At 39.2% G+C, this 21,506-nt stretch overlaps 1 protein-coding gene across 3 annotated transcripts in view; it reads left to right on the top strand.

Annotated features, from left to right (window-relative positions):
* The window catches only part of LOC126188162 (coiled-coil domain-containing protein 102A), a 133,525-nt gene that overhangs the window by 67,815 nt on the left and 44,204 nt on the right, over positions 1-21,506 (top strand). For all 3 annotated transcript variants that reach the window (XR_007537826.1, XR_007537825.1, XM_049929676.1), the window contains exon 6: positions 4,752-4,979. Coding sequence is in view for 1 of the 3 variants with exons in the window: in XM_049929676.1 (XP_049785633.1) it covers positions 4,752-4,979 (228 nt within the window). In the remaining 2 variants the exon portion in view is untranslated. The remainder of the gene's footprint in view (positions 1-4,751; positions 4,980-21,506) is intronic.

The raw sequence follows: 21,506 nt of genomic DNA, 5'->3' as shown, positions 1-21,506 counted from the left end.
ACCCCAGCTTGGTCACAATAATCACCTGTTCCATCAAATGCAGGGCTACCTGTGAAACTAGCCACATGATCTACAAGCTAAACCAGCAGACCCCATGCTGTGTTCTATGTGGACATGATGACCAACAAGCTGTCTGTCTTCATGAATGGCTGCTGATAAACTGTGGACAGGAAACAGCTGGACTACCCAGTTGCTGAACTCGCTACCCACCACAATGTTCTTCACTTCAGTGATTGCTTCACAGCCTTTGCCATCTGAATCCTTTTTTGCCGACACCAGCTTTTCTTAATTGCACAGGTGAGAACTCTCCCTGCAAGATATCCTGCATTTCTGTAACCCCCGCCCATCTTCCCACCCATACCTAGCTGCCCTATGCTCTCCCCATCTTGTGCCTGTATGCTCATACAAGCAGCACTTTACGATGCCCCACCTCTAATCTGCTACCTCTCCCACTCCCCAGCCCAACATCTTCCTTACCCCCACCACCCAGACTGCTTCTCCCTACATGCACAGTTGCTCGCAGCCTGGCCTCAGTAGCCAGAGACAGTGGTCACGTGTCTGTGTTTTTTGTCTACTCCACAGAAGAAAGTCTTTGGACCGAAAGGTTACTTGTTTAACAATCTTTTTGTTGTGCCTGTCTGTGACTCAACATCTCCACTACATGATGAGTAGCAACGTATCCTTTTCATAATATTGCTGTTATTCCATCCTGGGATTTCAACATTTGAATGTGTTTTCTGAATGAGAAACCTGCTGCATAATCTTTCCTGATATACAAAATGCTGATGGTGTTACAGTTACCTGCTTCGTCCAGTTGTGCTGAAATGCTAATCATTTGCATATTCAAGCATGTAGCATAATTCATGCCAATTTGATGTTTGTTTTCTCCCAGTTTCATTGTTTTGCAATTTTGATGGTTGGCACTCTGTGTACTTTATTATTCTTGTTTAATACAATTTTTGCTGCCTTTGAATACCGATATCCAACCACATAAACTACAGTAGAAGCCTGATATAACGCAGTTGTTGGGGGACTCCTGAGTTATAGCGTACCTGCGGTATGTTGAGAGGAAGCCATGTAATGACAAACTGTGCATGGAAAGTTCGGAAGAACACACAAAGCAGTATTATATATACTGTACTATATTGTATTTAAATTTAAAGAACATTAGAAGTAAAAGATTTCAGAAACTTACCAAACAAGTTACAGCAATTAGATAATCAAGTATACTGTAACAGAGTTTCAATTCTAAAGTACACTATCAAGTACAATATGATAATTTACAACACTGCCTGCAAGCTACAGTACGTCATTGTTCTGCTGTTTTAAAGAAGTCAGTCAGCTTTCTCTGGTGGGTTATTTCTCACAGTTTCTGTAGTGCATATTGGTTTCTGCTCGTCATGTGCAATCATTCAGTTTGGTTTGGTTCACTTTGTTGTTTCTTCCATGTAATCACTTTATTTCTATGGTAGTCTCCAATAGTTCATGTGTACTGACAATGTCAACTGTACCTTCGTCTTCAGCTTCATCATCCTCAATTACTTCACTACTCTCATTTCAAATAGCATCAATAATGTCCTTGTCATTTATAATCTCTGAAATCAGTTCTTGGTTGTCAGCGACTATGCAACAGTTCGAGGATTTGAAATCAGTATTGTTGCATCACATGCAGCTGGATGTCACTGCTGTTAAAATCTATTTACTACAGCATCCATGTGTTGCATTTTCTTCAATAGAGCACTTGTTCCAATAATTCCTAGTAGTGGTTGGACCAATGCTTTGCCATGCAAGGCCTACTAAATACACAATATTTGTTAAGATTTACAGATTTCAAGAACATTTTGATTTTGTCATCTGGCTTTACTATTGAAGTGAACAGTTTGTGGTGATAATGAACCTGAAATTCATGTATGATGCCCTGATACAGTGGCTGAATTAATGCCATCATGTTTTTTGATGAAAACAAAGTTTTCATTTTTCTATCTCCTGATTGTTATGCATCAGCAGGTGGATGAGCTGGACATACCAGCGTCACTTTCAGTTGTATGAAACTTGTGATTGTTCCTTCCGGTACACCACAGTCGCATGATACATGCGCTTTAGTTTCACCATTCTTCACACAGTCAATAATTTTTAATTTAAAACTCACAAAATATGCTTTCCATTTCTGTGACATCATAACAAGCAGCCAGAAATCTGGACAATGAATGAATAATTTATGGTCAACGTGGATACGCTCATTTTGATTATTGCCAAGCACTGCTGCACTTCGTTGACAGCATCAATAGTGAGGGGTGTATCAAAAGCTTCTGTTAGTAAGACAAAGCAAAGATTGAGTTTAAGGTTGCAACAGTAAACTATACTGCAAAAAGGCTACTTGCAGACTATAACAACATTTTTTCAAGTTTATGAAATATGCTGAGAGTGCAAAAATAATTCAGAAATGACATTTTATTGTGGGAGACATACTTTATACCACTTTATATCCAAATCCACGGTATTTTGGTCTGCGGTATTTTGGGCTTTTACTGTATTAGTGTTTGATCTTTCATAATGACACACACCTTTAATTTCTTAGTTTCATCTCAGGGCTAGTGGTCACAATGCTGGTATTTTTGCCAGGAGGAGATTATCTGGTGTCTTTGAAGTACAAAATCATTCTGCTGCAGGTGCTATCGAAGTTTCATGCCAATGTAAGAAGTTCCTGGGGTGCTGATTTTGTTGGTTTTTCACATAAACTGTTTCTGAAATATGACTGAGATTACAGTTTTGTGGTCCACTCTTAATATGATACATCTTCTTCATAGCGGAAAAATGTCGCATTCGTTTAATTTTAATATAATACTTATATATGATTTGACCATCAGCAGCTGTGTGAAATATTAGTCCAAATTATTCACTGAATGCAAACTTCATGGTATCAGCTGCTGTGGGCATAGCTATATTACACAATTGTGATATATGAAAATTTGTGCTGGACCAGGGCTCGAACTGAAATTTCCCACTTACTGGAAGTGCCCACCTGAACCATTCTGGCTGTCCATGCACACTCCCCAGCCAGATCCAAACCATCATATGTCACTGCATGCTTCTTTATATCCTATCTCATGTATGTCTCCTTTCAAGCTCACAACAGTATTTCATTCTTACTAATGGAGAATGACAGTATTACAAGGAATCAAGACCATTTTTATCTTTGTGCACACCATCTCTGATTATGATACTAACATATGAGTGGGAATCAAGCAATGTTGCTAGCTTAAAGTGAGACATATGTAAGACTACCATATAAGGAAATGTACAGTGACATATGGAGGTTTAGATTGGGCCAGGGAGTGTGCACGAATAGCCAAAATGGCTCAGATGACCGATCACTATAAGCAGAAAAACCAAGTTAAAGTCGTAGTTGGTAGATCCCCTCACTTTACTAAACTTCCTGAAGTGTCTGAGTCTAGCTAGTGAGTCTGTAGAAGATCATATAAGAAACATACAGTACGACTGGCCTGCTTTTCCATCTGATATTTGCAGTGATTAAGGCAATCCATCATTGAGTTATCTTATTGAGTTGTCACATAGGATTTGCTCTGCTTGTTTAGCCATGAAGCTCGTGTGTTTGGTTTCCCTTGCAGAAGTTGTAGCAGCTCCATCGAATTCTCTGGAAAGTGTAGTTTTACACCCTGTAATTCTAAGTGACAATAGGGGTAGCTGTGTTACTTGAAACACATCTGTGGATGCCATTATGAAGTGTTTATTTGTGAAAACACTGTAAACTGATCATGATGAAACAACATGTCACTTATTAAATCAAAAACTAGCAATTTTCGAGGGCATGGTCTTAACTGCAGAACTCGCTCGGGAAGCTCGGTATTGGCAACTGGCAAGTATGGCAATCAGTCAAGATCTTGTACTTACAGTTGTGAAACATTGTAGCTATTTGTACAGATTCATTAGCTTAAACATTATTCATGTGTTTACTGAAATGACTGATTTCTTGTGTAGTAGTATTGGTGTAAGAAAGTGCTTAGGACTGGTAAGGCACCTCGTTGTGCCTGTAGTGGAAAAAGTGGCTTTTATTTGCAAATAGATGTATACACACACTGAAATAGGTGAATGTCCTAACCAAGCTGAACATCCAGAATATTTTCCAGTCACTGCTATGTAACATATAAGCTCTTGAGGCTCTTCGCAGGAGCTTCACTCAATAGTAATGGTCCTCATGAAGACTGCTGGGAACATAAAGAAATATGCTCACTTTGTAAGTATTTTTTATATTAAATTTGTACCTCTACTTCCGATTATTGATGTTTCCAGGAGCATCTGTGTATGTAGTTTTGATAGAAAGTAACAAGAAAATTGGATCTTAGACTTTTAGTAAAACTTGTGTTATACAGCTGTTTCTCATAATGGAAAAATCTATATCATTAGATTGTTTGAGTGTAGATATATCTTTTTCTCCTGCAACAGGTTCTGTTTTACCCCCAATTCAATAATTCATTGAGGTGAGAAACATTTGGATCCACATTGTGAAAACATTTTGATTTTATGTACTATTTTGTAAAAGAATCAAAGCAATGTGATATTTTCATTACCCGCCACTATCCCCCATTTCGAAAGTGTGATGATTACAGTTTCTTTCCCTTTTATGAATGGTTTACCATCGTGCTTTTCTCAAATGATTAACTAATATAAGTGTAGTGCAATGTCATTTGCACTGGGATTATTACTTTAAAGAAAAATAAAATTTTATGCAGCTCGAACGCATGCAGGCAGAAAATTCTGCTGAATGGAGAAGAAGCGAAAGCCTGGAGACTGAGAAACTTGCCTTGGAGAGAGAGAACAAAAAACTACGAGCTGAACTTCGTGACGCAAATGAGCGACTTGAACGTATGCAGCGCAATGTTGCAGCAGGCCGTTTACCTTTGCCTTCATCATCAGTAGTGGAAACAGAGCTGCGCGAAGATCTTGCTGACAGAGTTAAGGTAATCTAACTTTTTCTTTATATTGATGTGGTGAAATCTCAGATTGATCTCTTTAAGAATCAACAAAACACATTTGGGTATTTTTATACATACTTTGTATTGTGTAAAATAAATGTATGTTTGTGCAGGTGTTTTCTGAACTCAACCTCTTCACCCCCTCCCCCATATCAGAGTCAAAAATAAAAGCAGGCACAAGCAGTAAATGAGTTCACTGAACTAAGGTAAGGTAAGCTACAGTTCTGCGTTCTGGCCCCAGACGGGCCAGTCAGACCCAACCGACCACTCTTGTCATCCTCTTGCATTGGCATTATTGAATGCATATGTAGGGGGTATTTGGTCAGCTCACTGTTGTTGGGTTTCTTGACTTTGGAACCGCTACTGATCAGTCGAGTATCTCCTCTGTTGACCTCATGAGGCTGATGACACCCCGTATCAGCCCTCCAACTGAGGAATTGAACCTGAATCCTCCACACGGCAGTCAGGCATGCTGACTGCTCAGCTTCGGAGGCGGACTCACAGATGTGAGGACAATACTGAAAATAGTGGAATATTGCAAATATTAATTCACATTTCAAATGTCATGGTTTTTGCTTTTCACATAATCTACGGAAAAACACTTTTGCACCAACATTGTGACTAATTTTTTTCGATCAGACCTGTCTCTCATTACTCTCTTAACCACAGGATTTGTGAATACAGCCACCTGTGTAATGGAGGTAAAAGTAATTCTGCTTTCTTAGTGCAGTTCAGTAGTATGTGCTGTGCTCGAATTGTGAATGGGTCAGTGTCACTTATTTACACTCTTCAGTCTGTCACCACACCTCAAAGGGTCATTTCAAGTTTGGATCAGGCTTGCATTGTAATTTTGTGGTAAGAAGTATTCTCAGCATGGGAAGTTGCCACTCAGTGTGTATACTCTACAATGATACTATTCGGACATAAGGTTGCTATTGTAAAACCACAAAAATTTAAGGTCTGCCTTTTAATGGTCACCTGCAGTGAACACCACCAACAGATAAATGGCACCTACACATTATCGCTTGAATGTTCCATGAGGAGAATAGAACTGAAATGCAAACTTGCATTTTTGGCACAACTGGGAGGCTTTGTTGATCCAGACAGTATGCAACTGTGTCCACACAATCAGTTTGGCCCCTAGGCATCTGTTAATGTTGATAACAGTAATACAGCCTTGCCAGCAATTGAGTGGGCAAAGAAGGTGGTCAAAAGAACACCTGAAATGAAATTCAGATCAGTAGTGTACGGTTCTCTTCACTGAGAAGTGTAAGATTTGTCGGACACATGATGATCATCCTAAGAAGCATGGGGAGGCCACCAGGTACCAATGCATGACACAGGCACACATTCTGAATGAAGTGTTCAGGAGAACATAGGTTGGTCATATTGTGGGCCAGTAAAATGTATGTATGTCACACATCACTTGTTGCAATTGAGGATACCCCTCTTACACTGGAGGTGAGTAGTGGGACAGACTTCAGCAGCTACATCTTGACCCCCTTCTGAACATTGTGCAAAAGGGGATTCAAGCAAGTCACAATCTGTGGGGTGGAGTTAGATAATAATTTCAAAAATGTGAATTTTGAAAAATACTTTCTTGTGACAGTTATTGTTTTGCTTTTATTTCAAAGTAAAGTTATTTAATGTAGTTTCATAAGGCTTTTTCTTTCAGTTTCTTCTCCCCTTGAAAACTGCTGCCCCACACAAGTTTGTAGATATACAGGTGATGCAAAACTTTCTTGGTCAGATTGATCATTTTCTTTGCCCAGACTTAATCAGAACCATTACTTTTATGCAAAATTCTGTTTTACATAATTGTAACAAAAATAATCAATTATTGACAGTATAATGTAAATGGATAGATGAAAAAAATCTACACACCAAGTGGTGGTGTGGAAACATATGCACAAAAGGTTTTAACTTTCACATGCTTTCGGAGCCAGCTGCTCCTTCTGGCAGAAGAGATGAAGAGGAAGGAAGAGGGGTGAAGAAAAAAGACTGGAGAGGTTTAGGGAAATGAGTGCAGTTCAGGAAAGTCACCCAGAACCCCAGGACAGGGGGGCTTACCAGATGGGATGAGAAGAAAAGACTGGTTTTTGGGGACTGCACCAGAGGAGATTTGAAAATCCAAAGCTTAAAGGAGGAAGACAGGGTATTATGCAAGACAGAGATTACTACTAAAACATCATGCATGAGTTAATAAAAAGTGAAAAGCTAAGTGCATTGCCTGTAACAGAGGTGGAAGGGGGATGGCAAATAATAGGCAGGTCAGAAAATGAGTGAAGAAAGGAGCAGGTACTGTGAAGAAATGTTGAAACGGAAGGAATTAACATAAATTAAGGCTGGGTGGGTGGAGAGAACCAAAGACATGTTGTAGTTTCAGTTACTACCTGTGGAGTTCTGGGAAACAGGTGTCTGGGGAAGAATCCAAATGGCATGCATGGTGAAACAAGCACTGAGGTCACGACTGTCATGTTGCATAGCATGCTCTGCAACAGGACATTGCCTCTGTACTCGCTACACCCATTAATTCACAGTAATCCCGACTGATAACTCGTTCTTAGTCATGCTGATGTAAAAGGCTGAACAGTGTTTACATAACAGCTGGTATATGACGTGTCATCTCACATGTGGCTCCCGCTTTGATAGTATATGTTTTGCCAGTAACAGAGCTGGAATAGGTGGTGGTAAGAGGGTGCATAGGGCAAGTCTTGCAGTGGGGACAGTCACAGTGGTAAGAGCCGTAAGGTAGTGAGATGGGTGCAGGAGGAGCATAGGGTCTCACAAGGATATTGCAGGGATTGGAAGCTATTCTAGGTATGGTGGGCAAAATCTCAGGCACAATTGTTCTCATTTCAGGGCATAAATTTAGGAAGTCATGGCCTTATTAAGGTAACTGATTAATACATTCAAGACCAGGATTATACTGGGTGACAAGTGGTGTGCTCTGAAGTTGTTTTTTGAAGGGATCAGCAGTATCAGGATTGGATTTAATGGCCTGGGAAATCTGCTTGTGAACTAGGCTGTTCGGATAATTATGTCCAGTGAAGGCTGAAGTGAGAGTGGTGGTGTATTGCTGTAAAGAGCCTGCAGCCAAACAAATAAGTTCACCTCGAATGCCAAGGCTGTATGGGAGGGAACATTCGACATGGAAAGGATGGCAATTGTCAAAATGTAAGTACTGTTGTTTGTTAGTAGGTTTGACATGAAAAGAAGTGTGCAGCTGGCCTTCAGTGAGGATGACATCAACACCTGCAACCCATAGTACAAAAACTTCCCTCCTGTATTAAATATACCAACCATTTCCTAGAACATCTGAAATCCATGCAAGTCTCACTCCCACCACACACCTTGCTTGTCGCCATTGGTGCCACCTCCCTCTATACCAACATCCCTCACATACATGGCCTGTCTGAGTCTGAACATTTTCTTAGTCAATGCCAATCTGATTCGAAACCTATGACATTGCTCTCGCTCACCTTAGTCAACTTCACGTTTGAGGAGCAGGCATTCAAACAGATGAGGGGTACGACCACAGGAACTAGGATGGCTCCTTCCTGTGCCAACCTTTTCATGGGTCACTTGGAGGAGGCTTTCCTGGATCCATAAGCCTTCAGCCCCTGGTTTGATTTAGACACATTGATGACATCTTTGCAGTATGGACTCAAGGTGAGGCTGACCTGTTAAAATCCCTAGAATCTTTAAATATCTTCTACCAATTAAATTTCACATGGTCCTATTCGGGATCTCCCATGCCACTTTCTTTGATATTGATCTACACACGACCATCCACATCAAACCCACTAACAAACAACAGTACTTAAGTGATTAACTCTGTAGGGAAATACTGAGGTGAAAGTGGGTGGCACACACTAAATGGAAAAAGGAAAAATGCGAGCAAGACACAGGAATTGGAAAAATTAATGAATGAGACAGCTGTAAAGAGATCTGTATTAAACAGTTTAATAGTTTTGGAAATGACGGTGATAAAGTATATGTACTGTAGTGTGATTCCATGATATGGGAATATCTGTTTATATGTTTGTGATCATCACACATAGTAAAAACATTGTTTCATAGACAATATTGGTCTGGACATGTTATGTGAGGTGAGGTGATAAAATGAGGTAATTCGATAATTAAATAATGTTAAACTGAAATCCACTGGTTGAGTAGATAAGTTGATAAGGAAATTGTATTAAGATTTCACTGACGTAGGTAAAATAATCTTAACTTTTTTATGTTGATGTAGTGAAATATCAGATGGACCTCTTTTCATTCATGCTTTGTGCCGTGTAAAATAAATGTGTGTATGTGTGTTTTCTGAACTTGACTTTTTTTTTGTTCATAACAGAGATGGTCAATTATCAAGTCTAAGAATATGTAGAACAATGTATGAGCAATAGGTGATAAATAGTGTGAGAAGATGGTGTACACTTAGGACCAGCTTTGCTCTCACATGTTTGGTCAGAAAGACCAATGTTGCAGCTGGGAAATTCAAGACATCATATGACAGTGCAAAATTTTGCTTTTCAGTACTGTATGCACTCGTCATCATTGTCTTTTAGTTTCCTGCCACTGGCTGGATCTATTTGGAACATAAGCCTCTCCAGCTTTACCTGTCCTCTCATAATGTTTCCCTCACCATTCTGTCTCAGTCCTCTCCTCTCTTCTTCACTCATTACTTCACCCCGATACTCCATGTCTCTGTCTATCAGCCTTTAAGTCTCTTGCCTTCTATTGTCATTCCATCAGTCACTGTATAATAATACTTTATTAAATGATATTTTAAAAATTTCCATAGTTCACGATCAGATGCAACACATCATAAAACAGTGTCATCTGATATAATTCAAGTTACAAGCCATTTCAAATCGAGCTGTCAACATTCCAAGCAATTCCTCAAAAGGCTGGTGTGCAACAAAAGTAAGACACAATGCCTGAAGTGTGGAGTAAATTTAGCCAATCTGAATACAATTTTGAACATGTTTTGTCCACATTAATAAGAAGTCAGGGCAAATAACCACTATACGCTAAAAGAACACATTTCATTGTGAGGATGAGTAAAAGATCTAGTCTATCCAAAATCAGGTTTCACTGGAACAAAGAAGCAATGAAGTGATCAATAGGGAAGATGCATCAACCTGCTTGCTGATCAGTTAAAACTCTTATGAATAGCCAGACTCACCAAAATTACATGATCATAATTTGCTACTGAAAGTATTCAATGGTACCTAAATCGACATGAAAAGAAAATGTATGAAAGTGGCCAAATTTGAAGGAAGGGCACAGGAATTTCCACTGCTGATTGTGAATGCCAGAAAGACAATTACCTTATCTGGAATCATTCAAATTGAACACTGGCAAAAAGAAATCAGCATTGTCAGATTTGGTGAGCAACACAAATTTACATAAAACTATCAAAGAAACTTATGAAAATGTGAAGCATTATGAAGGCAATGAGAAAATTTCTCAACTTGGTATGTGATGGCATTGATAGCAATGAAAGTTCGTTGTATTTATATTGGATTGTGCTATGCAAATAAAGTAAGTTGCATGTCAGTTTTATCTGCGTAACTAAATTGTTTGTAAAGGTTTTTAAAATAGTCGTATAAATGAATAAACTGAGTACCATGCATGGAGGTCTATAATGAGTATGATGCCTCACTTGCAACAGTTAAAAAAAAATAAATAAAAATAAAAAAAAATAAAAGGAATGGCTGAATTCAAATATAGTTGTACTAATCTGCAAGGTACTCCATGTGAAAGACAACTCAAAGGTGCAACCATAGATGAAAATATATTTAAAATTCACAATATAGCATGTGACGATCAACAGTTTAAAGGATGAAATAACTAATGTTATTGGCATATCAAAGGAAGGGATACATTACATTTTGCAAGATAAATTTGTTGAATGCTGACCAATGGCAAATGTAAGAAAGAATTCTTGAGGGTTTGATGTATAAACTGCTGGAGCATCCACTCTATTCAATGAGCTTGGCAACCTCTGTTGTAATTTGTTGCCACATATAAACAAATTTTTCAGTGTAAATTCTTTTCAATCCAATGCGGAGGTTATGGAAAACTTTAGATGAGATTTTTGCAAACTTTTCAGAATCACTTCAGTGATTGAATCCATTGACTGGAAAAATGTTGGACAAACAGAATTGACCTAAAGATTGACTACTTGAAAATGTGTATATTTTGACAGAGGAGAAAAAAACAGTGCTATTCAAAGAACTTTTCTACTTGCACAGGGCCACAACAGTTTTTTTTTGGCCAACTGCACTCATGAATAAAGTCAAATTGGAAACTGGCAGGTTTACTGAACAAGGCATACAGATGCATGTAAAAATTAGTGTGCTTCTCCAGTCATCACTGTACCAAAGGCAGATAGATCCATGCTTATTTATCGTGTTTCTGAGAGGTTGGTTTCAAGACCTGTACATATGTTTCAGAGGCTTGTGACTGACAAATTTGTCAAAAGTCATTTTATTGAATGTTGTCCAAAGAATTAGGAAACCTAATCGTTGTCAATAATTCAAATCTCGGTAACTTCCATTTACCATTACCAGTGCTCCTGCTATTTATCAGCTATTTCTGAAACAGATTACACATGCCATACTTGGATGCTCTAATGATATGAGTAATGCACTAATCAGAGCCACAAATCCAGAGAAAAATAAGAAAATGTGGACTAGTTTTTGCAATAAAAGTGCATAATTTTTCAAATGTAGTATAATGTGTAGACTGTATCATTGATGCAAATTGGATAAACCAAATATCAATCCGAGAGCTATCAAAAAAACTTTCCTCTTTTGTAAAATATTGGAATATTGGCCTCATTTATTGTAAAAGCATAAATTGGAAAACAAGATATCAGTGTGAGAACTATCAGAAAACTTTCCTCATTTAAAAAATGCCAGAATATTGGAATCATTTATTTGAAAAGTACAATTATACTTGGAGTTCAGTGATAAACATAATCAAATATTCAGATTGCTGAGACATTTCAGAAAGAAAAATATGAAATTTAAATCGAAAAAACTTTTAACAGTGTGTTTTTCAAAAGCTGAAAAATGAAATTTAACAATATTATGAAAAGAAAAGTTGCTACTCACCTTATAGCAGAGATGCTGAGTCTCCACTATATGGTGAGTAGCAACTTCCCTTTTCATAATATTGTTAGGTATTAATTGACGTAGATCAAATTGTGGTATTGACCACTAATGCCTCATTGTACGACGTTGGGGCTGTTGTTGCATAAATACAAACAGATTGAAAATGAAGTTTTTGTCAGTAATTTGTGGGGCAAAAAATCACATCAAATCTTATGCTGTACAAAACTTAAGGTTATCACGGATTATATATGCCACTAATTTCCATATTTCATCAAGAGAACTAATTTCCCAGTGCACTAGACGAGAACTCGAAACCAGAACCTTGACTTTTGTGGGTAATGCACAAGGGCATTTCACTCGGAAGGCAAGGTTCTGGATTTGTGTCTCAGGTAGTCACACATTGTTATTCTGTTAGGAAGTTACATAACATGAGACACAAACTGAAAGATTAATTCTAGTGACAACCTCTAGGGCAGCGATAGGCATGAGAGCTGCCCACTTCACTGGAAAGGTCAGTGCCAGGGAGAGCATGGCATTTTCTCAGCCTGTCTGTGTTAGAGCAGAACCTTCCCAGTGACTCCATCTGTGCTGCACATCACAGGTGGGAAACACACATCTATTTTGACCTACAGAATTAGTGTACTAAGTTGTGAAATGTTCAGACACATTTTTAATGACATGATCACATATAAAATACATGCATGAAATAATAAGAAAAGAACACACACGTTTCACTTAATCTTACACAGAAGTGTGAAGTTCAGAGCAGGCCTACTACATGTGAAAAAGAAAGAAACACTTTTTTACTTGAATCAAGTTTTTAAAATTAATATTATTTTTTTGTGAACTTCTCGTTGTTTGGACTGGAAGTACTGAACACCAGATGGGGTGCCCCAGTCAGGTGAACATAAGTGTGACTACTCCTAAGTTTTGATTTCATTAATTTCATTACTGGGAAAAGAAAAGAAAAGAAAAAAAAAAGCTTTCACATACACTTATTTCATACTGAACATACTGCAGACTTGTGCTGCATTTTAAACAACCATAGGAACTGAGCATGAAGCGCATTCTCATAGAAGATATCCAAATTTTCTGCAGTGTGAAACTTCTCCGTCTCCTCTGATTGCAATGATGGTCAGTGAGTTGTTGCAGTATTTCAGAAGATGCCTTTACAATGTCCATTGCAGAAGTAATTGCAAATATATTAAAATCAAGTTAAAACTGATTAAGGCCATGGCTCCATTGCTAAAGTTTTCTTTTGGAGCAGCTAGCGCAGTAACAAGTCCATTGAAATGCTTGATCCGTGGCCCCTTTACAGTATTCATTCCACTTACAATTAGACTAACATTTAAAAGTGCACACCCAAATATCCTGAAAGTTGCTTTGTCTTCAACACAAACTTGTAGAGAAACATGAACTAACTATCCAAGTAATTTTTTTGGTTTCAGGAGAAAATTACTGTTGCACTTGCTTGGGCAGTTCAGTAAGAGCTAATACCAACTGAGAGTCATAAAACTCCTTTACTGATTTTCATTTTATGTCCATGAATAGAGCTATGTCTTCATCCTTGTTGAAAATACATTGGAAAATAACATCTCTACTCAACAGCTTACTTCAGAGAAATATTCACAGTCACTTTCTTCCAGGAAGTATTTAAAAGGCCAGAGCATCAAACCATGCAATCTGAGTCACAGGGTGTTCCAAGAGAAATAGTCAGCATTCAGGGATATGACAGGAACAGTTACTAGAAAGGCAAAAAAGGCTAGTAAACATGGACTCTAAAATGCATACCGTAAGAGCTATGAGCACGTGTTCATCTTTGCTACCGTGAAACACGTTTCTTCTGCTGAAATCTTAAGGTGTGAATTTTAGAGCCCATGGGTATGAGATTTTTTTGCTTCAAATGGTCATTCTTGTCATATCCATGAATACTGAGCAGTCCTCTTGGGACATCCTGTATTATTTGTGATTTACAACAATATATTTTGCTAGAGATTATTTTGATATAGAATGCAGTGTGTTGCTAGTATTTCCTGCAGTGTACCAATGTGTTTCATCTGTTTTCCTCGCCAAAGAAATGACATCAGACTGATGACCAGTGATTGCCGAAGCTCCATCTGTTAATGATCAACAGAAGTTTTTCCTAGCAAATGTCGTACTTGTAAATTACGTTTCTAAGCAAGGAAATATTTCATTAACTGTAATTGTGTCATGCATTGGGACCAGATTAAGTTCTCCACCGTGTTGAATTCAGTGTGAGAACTCTTAAAAACATAGAAAAATGAGCAACGTGTTACACCATGCTTTCAGTCAAAAACAAAAGGTCTTCATTCCTGTCTTTCAACTAAACTTCCACATTGTCCATCATTTATTCCATAAGTCAACACACCACTCCCTTTGAAAGGGGAAGTATTTCGAAAAGAGGAATTTTCACTGTGCATAAAATTTTTGTGACAGTCACAAAGCATTATTTCAAATTCTAATAAACATTTTTGGAACAGTGACCAAAAATTTTAAAATTTTTCTTTTTAAAATTCAGTCTTGATCACACCACATACACTCCTGGAAATTGAAATAAGAACACCGTGAATTCATTGTCCCAGGAAGGGGAAACTTTATTGACACATTCCTGGGGTCAGATACATCACATGATCACACTGACAGAACCACAGGCACATAGACACAGGCAACAGAGCATGCACAATGTCGGCACTAGTACAGTGTATATCCACCTTTCGCAGCAATGCAGGCTGCTATTCTCCCATGGAGACGATCGTAGAGATGCTGGATGTAGTCCTGTGGAATGGCTTGCCATGCCATTTCCACCTGGCGCCTCAGTTGGACCAGCGTTCGTGCTGGACGTGCAGACCGCGTGAGACGACGCTTCATCCAGTCCCAAACATGCTCAATGGGGGACAGATCCGGAGATCTGGCTGGCCAGGGTAGTTGACTTACACCTTCTAGAGCACGTTGGGTGGCACGGGATACATGCGGACGTGCATTGTCCTGTTGGAACAGCAAGTTCCCTTGCCGGTCTAGGAATGGTAGAACGATGGGTTCGATGACGGTTTGGATGTACCGTGCACTATTCAGTGTCCCCTCGACGATCACCAGTGGTGTACGGCCAGTGTAGGAGATCGCTCCCCACACCATGATGCCGGGTGTTGGCCCTGTGTGCCTCGGTCGTATGCAGTCCTGATTGTGGCGCTCACCTGCACGGCGCCAAACACGCATACGACCATCATTGGCACCAAGGCAGAAGCGACTCTCATCGCTGAAGACGACACGTCTCCATTCGTCCCTCCATTCACGCCTGTCGCGACACCACTGGAGGCGGGCTGCACGATGTTGGGGCGTGAGCGGAAGACGGCCTAACGGTGTGCGGGACCGTAGCGCAGCTTCATGGAGACGTTTGCGAATAGTCCTCGCCGTTACCCCAGGAGCAACAGTGTCCCTAATTTGCTGGGAAGTGGCGGTGCGGTCCCCTACGGCACTGCGTAGGATCCTACGGTCTTGGCGTGCATCTGTGCGTCGCTGCGGTCCGGTCCCAGGTCGACGGGCACGTGCACCTTCCGCCGACCACTGGCGACAACATCGATGTACTGTGGAGACCTCACGCCCCACGTGTTGAGCAATTCGGCGGTACGTCCACCCGGCCTCCCACATGCCCACTATACGCCCTCGCTCAAAGTCCGTCAACTGCACATACGGTTCACGTCCACGCTGTCGCGGCATGCTACCAGTGTTAAAGACTGCGATGGAGCTCCGTATGCCACGGCAAACTGGCTGACACTGACGGCGGCGGTGCACAAATGCTGCGCAGCTAGCGCCATTCGACGGCCAACACCGCGGTTCCTGGTGTGTCCGCTGTGCCATGCGTGTGATCATTGCTTGTACAGCCCTCTCGCAGTGTCCGGAGCAAGTATGGTGGGTCTGACACACCGGTGTCAATGTGTTCTTTTTTCCATTTCCAGGAGTGTATTTACAAGAACATAGGTGACCGTTTGCGGTCATATCACATGACCATCATCAGACCCATGGCATCCTTCGAAGTTGGTAGGTGGAGCACTCTTGCCAGCTGCTGTGCTGTCAACTGGTCCAGTTCGAAGGATGCCATGGGTCTGATGATGGTCATGTGATATGACCGAAACTGGTCACCTATGTTCTTGTAACATACGTGGTGTGATCAAGACTGAATTTTAAAAAGAAAAATTTCAAAAATTCCGTCACTGAAGAGCCTACTGCTTTCGCTGTTTTTATTTATTTTATTTCATTTCATGTTCTGTAGATCCTGGTAGCGAGTGAATCGCAAGGATATGGAATGTGTCAAATTGTACATAGTTCAAATATAACTTGTATAAATACAATAAAAAGATACATTGTAAATAAAAATCGACTAAACAACAGCACAATCAATTAACAGAAAACTTGTGTTTCACATGTTAAGGATGAGTAATATATTTATGATATGGAATGTGTCGGATTATTCACAGTTGAAATATATCTTACATAAATAGAAGATAAAATATAAATATGATATCAGCTAAACAACTGCACGTTCAGTTAATAGAACATTTTTCTTTCACATGTTAAGGATGTGTAATATACACAGAAGTGAAGATAAACTAAATATCCAAAGAAAATTGCGGGCTTTCATAAACAAAAAATGAATGTGGTGTGACCCTCAACTACGTACCATCAGACTCAGAGTTGAAATATTAAAAGTTTAGACTGGTTTCATTGTCTACGGGCTGGGATACGTAGTTGTCACAATTCAGGCCAAATACTGCGGAGTCTACTGTAAACAATATGAATACACACATGAATCGAATGGTCAAAGGTTGCTATCACTCGATAATTGTGAATTTTGAATGAATAGACATTTATAAACAAAAGATTGCAATTAAATGAAATCTGCAGGTGCTAATCTTAATAACTTTAAATGATGAGTACGATAGTAGATGTACCTATAAGAATGCCGTTTATTACTACAAAACACTTGTTGGTGTCGATGGTCCAGCAATTAAGTAAAATATAAGTTGAATAACAGGGAAACAATAGATTATGAACAACACCATATCTCGCAAGATATTCACCTCTAAACGCATACTGCGTCTTCACTGCAGAAGCCACAGAAATCTCACAAGTCGGCACTATGAAATATGCTCCACTCTCCAATTCCTGCCAGCAACCGCCCATCGCTCCTCCTTGTCCACCGCTCCCCTGTGGCCTCTCCTGTACAGTCTCTCGCACCACACTGTTCAAACTGCCTCGTGTCCTCCCTGGAAACGATGCTCCTCTCCGACCTCCATACATCTCTCCACATGTCCTTTTTGGAAATGATCATTGTGATTGGCTAGAGTGCTCCCACCCTGTCTCCAAGCCAATGCACACTCAGAAACATAATGAAACACATTTGAAATACTGGATTTACTTTTAAATAACTTGAAAGTAAATAAATATTCCTATGGTGGGACCATAAACACGCTCTAACACACATTATTAAGTACATAAACAAATAAACATATATCAAAGGAATAGAAACAAAAGGTGGGCCAATAGTCTTATGTCTTTGCGATTTCTAAAAAACAGTAAATATTTGACCAGTTTCTTCATGAATAGTATATATCGGATATAAACAAAGACATAGACGAATAAATATGTTTATAAGCATGCTGCTACCGTTTTTTCATGTAATTGTGGGGTACTTATGGCCTGGGTGATTGATAGTAATTGGCCACTTTAACCTCCAATAACTCATGTACTATTCAAGTTACATGCCTGTAATTTATACCAATTTAGGTTTACACTAATAGCTTTCTAAAGCCATGTCAATCGACAAATTTGGTTGAACCGTTTGGATTTTGAAAATTCGTTGCTGAGTGTTACTTGTATAATTTATAGTCAGATACTAAACTTTGTTATAAAAAAGATATTGAAAATCTGATTACCCCATCAGAATTGTCATGCAGATAATGGTAATGTACACGTTTCTTTTTAAGTTATCATGATTCATCTGGCTACTATTAATTTCTATACGAACTGTGAAATGTCTGCCATTATGGTTTCACAAAGTCTGCCATCTTTGGCATCCCCTGCATGTCTCCTTCATCGACACAGCGTCACTGTGGAATTCCCAACCATGTGCCGATGGACCACGTGGTCCAGCCGTTGTGCAGCATCACCCGGTTGCTAACGAGCCGCGGCTTGCCGAGCAGCCTCAGTGGCGGCCGCCAACTCTGAACTTAGAATATTTTCAGGGCGCCACAACTCACCCGTTACCTCACAAAATACAGGAATACCAATAATAACTGTCATACACCTATGATAATACTCAAAATAAAATAAATTATACTAAGTTTATAACACTTACAAATATAGTGATTATATACTTTTTCTTTCACATATTCATCAATTGTATAAAAAGATTTCTCTATCAAGTACTCCTTGAGAGTTTGTTTGAATGCTGGCAATCTTTTGTGAAGGCATTTGATGTGTGGTGGGAGAGCATTAAACAGCTTAATGCTGGAGTAAAAAGCCCCGTTTTGATCCATAGTGAGGCTTTTTGGTTCAATGTGCAGACTGTTACTGGTTGTTGTGTTGTAGTCTTGAAATTGGCTGTTATCTTTGTAGATAGAAGGGTTTTTACAGACAAAGGTCTACAAGGAAAAGATATATTGTGAGGAGGTGGTAAGGATGCCCATCTTTCAAAACAAGGGCCTGCAAGAGTGCCTTTGATGGACACCACTCTTTTTTTTTTTTTTTTTTTTTTTTTTTTTTGTGCAGTGAAAATTTTCTTTGTGAGAGGTTGGTTCCCCCAGAATATAATAGCATATGGCATTAATGAATGAAAATATCCGAAGTACAAAGCCTTGATGGTGCCTACTTCAGCCACCGAAGCAGTAACCCGTAGTGCAAAATATGCTGAGCTAAGTGTTTTATAAAGATGAAGAATGTGTGCTTACCAGTTACATTTGCTGTCTATATGAGCACCCAGGAATTTTGTAACCTCAGCTTTTTGTATTTCTTGATCTCTGCACTTATGTTAATTTCTTCCAGATTTCTTTGTGGAGTATGGAATCTCATATAAAGGGTTTTATCTGTATTGAGTGAGAGACCATTTGAAGAAAACCAGTTTACAATATCATTGAAAACTTTATTTGTAATTGTTCAAGATTATTGTCTGTAAAATAGTTAATTAGAATGGTAGTATCATTTGCAAAAAAAGTAAATTTACTGTTTGTATCAGAAAAAAGTAGGAGATAATTAACAAAGATGAGAAATAGTAATGGACCCAATACAGAGCCTTGTGGCACACCACAACTTACTGAGCCCCACTCAGATGAGGCAGGTTCTCTGGATGAGCCATTCAGTATTACAGTCTGCTTTCGGCCCTTTAGGTATGATTGGAGCCACGAACCAATGGTACCACCCAAACCATAATATTCTGTCTTTTTCAAAAGGATTAGATGGTTTACACAATCAAAGGCTTTTTTTTTTTTGAGAGGCCACAAAAAATACTTACTGGAGACAGTTTTTTGTTCATGGCTTCCAGAACTTGGTTGGTGAAACAGAATACTGCTTGTTCTGTAGAAAGACTGTTTTGACAGTTATCTGATAACTCCGTTTTGTTGCAACACCATTATGCATTGTGTGATTTTCTTCCTTTAAGTAGGAGGAGGAGGTAAATTTGGAGACAAAACCATGTAATGAAGTGAAGTGTTGATAGTCAAGGTGGTCAAATAAGACAATCAGACTTCTGCAAAAAGGTAACACATTTATAAATATATTTACAATATGTTGATATAATAATTGAGACATAGATAATTTGAAATGCTGTAGGATCCTCTATGGTGATGAGTAATATAAAATTAGAGTAAAGCTCTTGACAGAAACGAATAGTCTTGAATGCTGATGCGATCAGGTAAGTCACTGGTAACTAATAACGCTTAATGCTAGTCTATGTAGTTTCCTCACTGCAGTCCTCTGCACTGAGGTTGATAATTCTGTAGAGTCACTGAGTCTGAGGTGAAGGTCTGAGTTCAGCCGTTAAAAAAGACATGCTGGCGAATCAGAGGTACAGGCAGTGGGGTCACATCAATTGAGCATCTACCGGTGTGTGTGTGTGTGTGTGTGTGTGTGTGTGTGTGTGTGTGTGTGTGTGTCGCTTGATGATAGAGAGCAGTGGAAGAGTGAGCTCACTCAACAGTGTGCTGGTGGATATTTAAATGTGCTGTCCCTTCCTAGCTGTGAGAGGCATGCCGGGTGTGGTTGATGAAGGCGCTATCAGTACTATATGTGCGTAATCAGTAATGTTAATAATATCTAGCTACATGAATACTACTACCTTCTTTCTCTCTGTGTTGTCTTCTCAAGAAATTTAGCTTTCCTTTGTAAAGTATTGAAACCGATGAAGCAGCTGGAAATATTGTAGTACATTACACTTGTTTATTGTTTGTATTTTTGTATCACAAAATAAACACCAAATGCCAATTTTTTTGAAAGTAAGTTGCTTTGTAGATTGATTTCCATTTTGTGTGCCTTATCTGTTTCTCAGACATTTTCTTCTCAATAGTTGTCTTGTTACTACAAATGAGCACTGAAAATAGAAAGTTCGAACACATGAAGTCAACAGGCCACACTGGTGTGTACAAGTCATTTGGGAAAAAGCAGTGTTAGAATGCTTAGGGAAATGGAGGGGGGAATGCACTGCTATTGGGATCGGAGGCAGTGGGGCGCAGCTGCTGGCAAGCACTGTGACCATTTGATAGTGCTTAAATTTTCACATTTTCCCAGCCCTGCCATAGCATATGGGGAAGACATTTCTCCACCATATTATTTATTCTCTCAACCTTGCCATAGGGTATGGGTAAAACATTTTTCCACCTTATTCTTTCCTCCATGAGTGTCAGTCTTTCAGGGAATGCAGAAGAGTTTCTGATGAGCTTGGAATATTGAAGATGGTTATTGACAGTCTGAAAATATGAGGTAGGTTCTGAGGCGCTGACGGATAATCAATTAGTATGAGCATTAGCTACAAAAGATGAGTTTTTGGGATCAAGTCCCACTCAATTTCAAGCAGTTTTAACTTATCCAAATGTTTCATTATAGTGCACATGTCAGATGTCACTGTAGAATTGAAAGAGTCATTCTAGAAACATCATTATACTGAAGCTGAGCCATTTCTCTACCATGTCCTTTTTCAAAGAGTAATAGTCCAACAAGGTACATAGTAGAAATACTGTGGAATCTGGAAAGTAAGAGATGTTTACTAGGACCTGAAAGCTGTGAGTTACATCGGAGTAGCTCAGTTGGTAAGAACATTGCCCATGAAGGTAAGATTCTGGGCTTAAATACTTGTCCATCTTAAAGTTTTAATCAATCA

The sequence above is a fragment of the Schistocerca cancellata genome, chromosome 5 (assembly GCF_023864275.1).
Source record: "Schistocerca cancellata isolate TAMUIC-IGC-003103 chromosome 5, iqSchCanc2.1, whole genome shotgun sequence".
NCBI classification, from domain to species: domain Eukaryota; kingdom Metazoa; phylum Arthropoda; class Insecta; order Orthoptera; family Acrididae; genus Schistocerca; species Schistocerca cancellata.
This window is presented reverse-complemented; position numbering and strand designations above follow the sequence as displayed.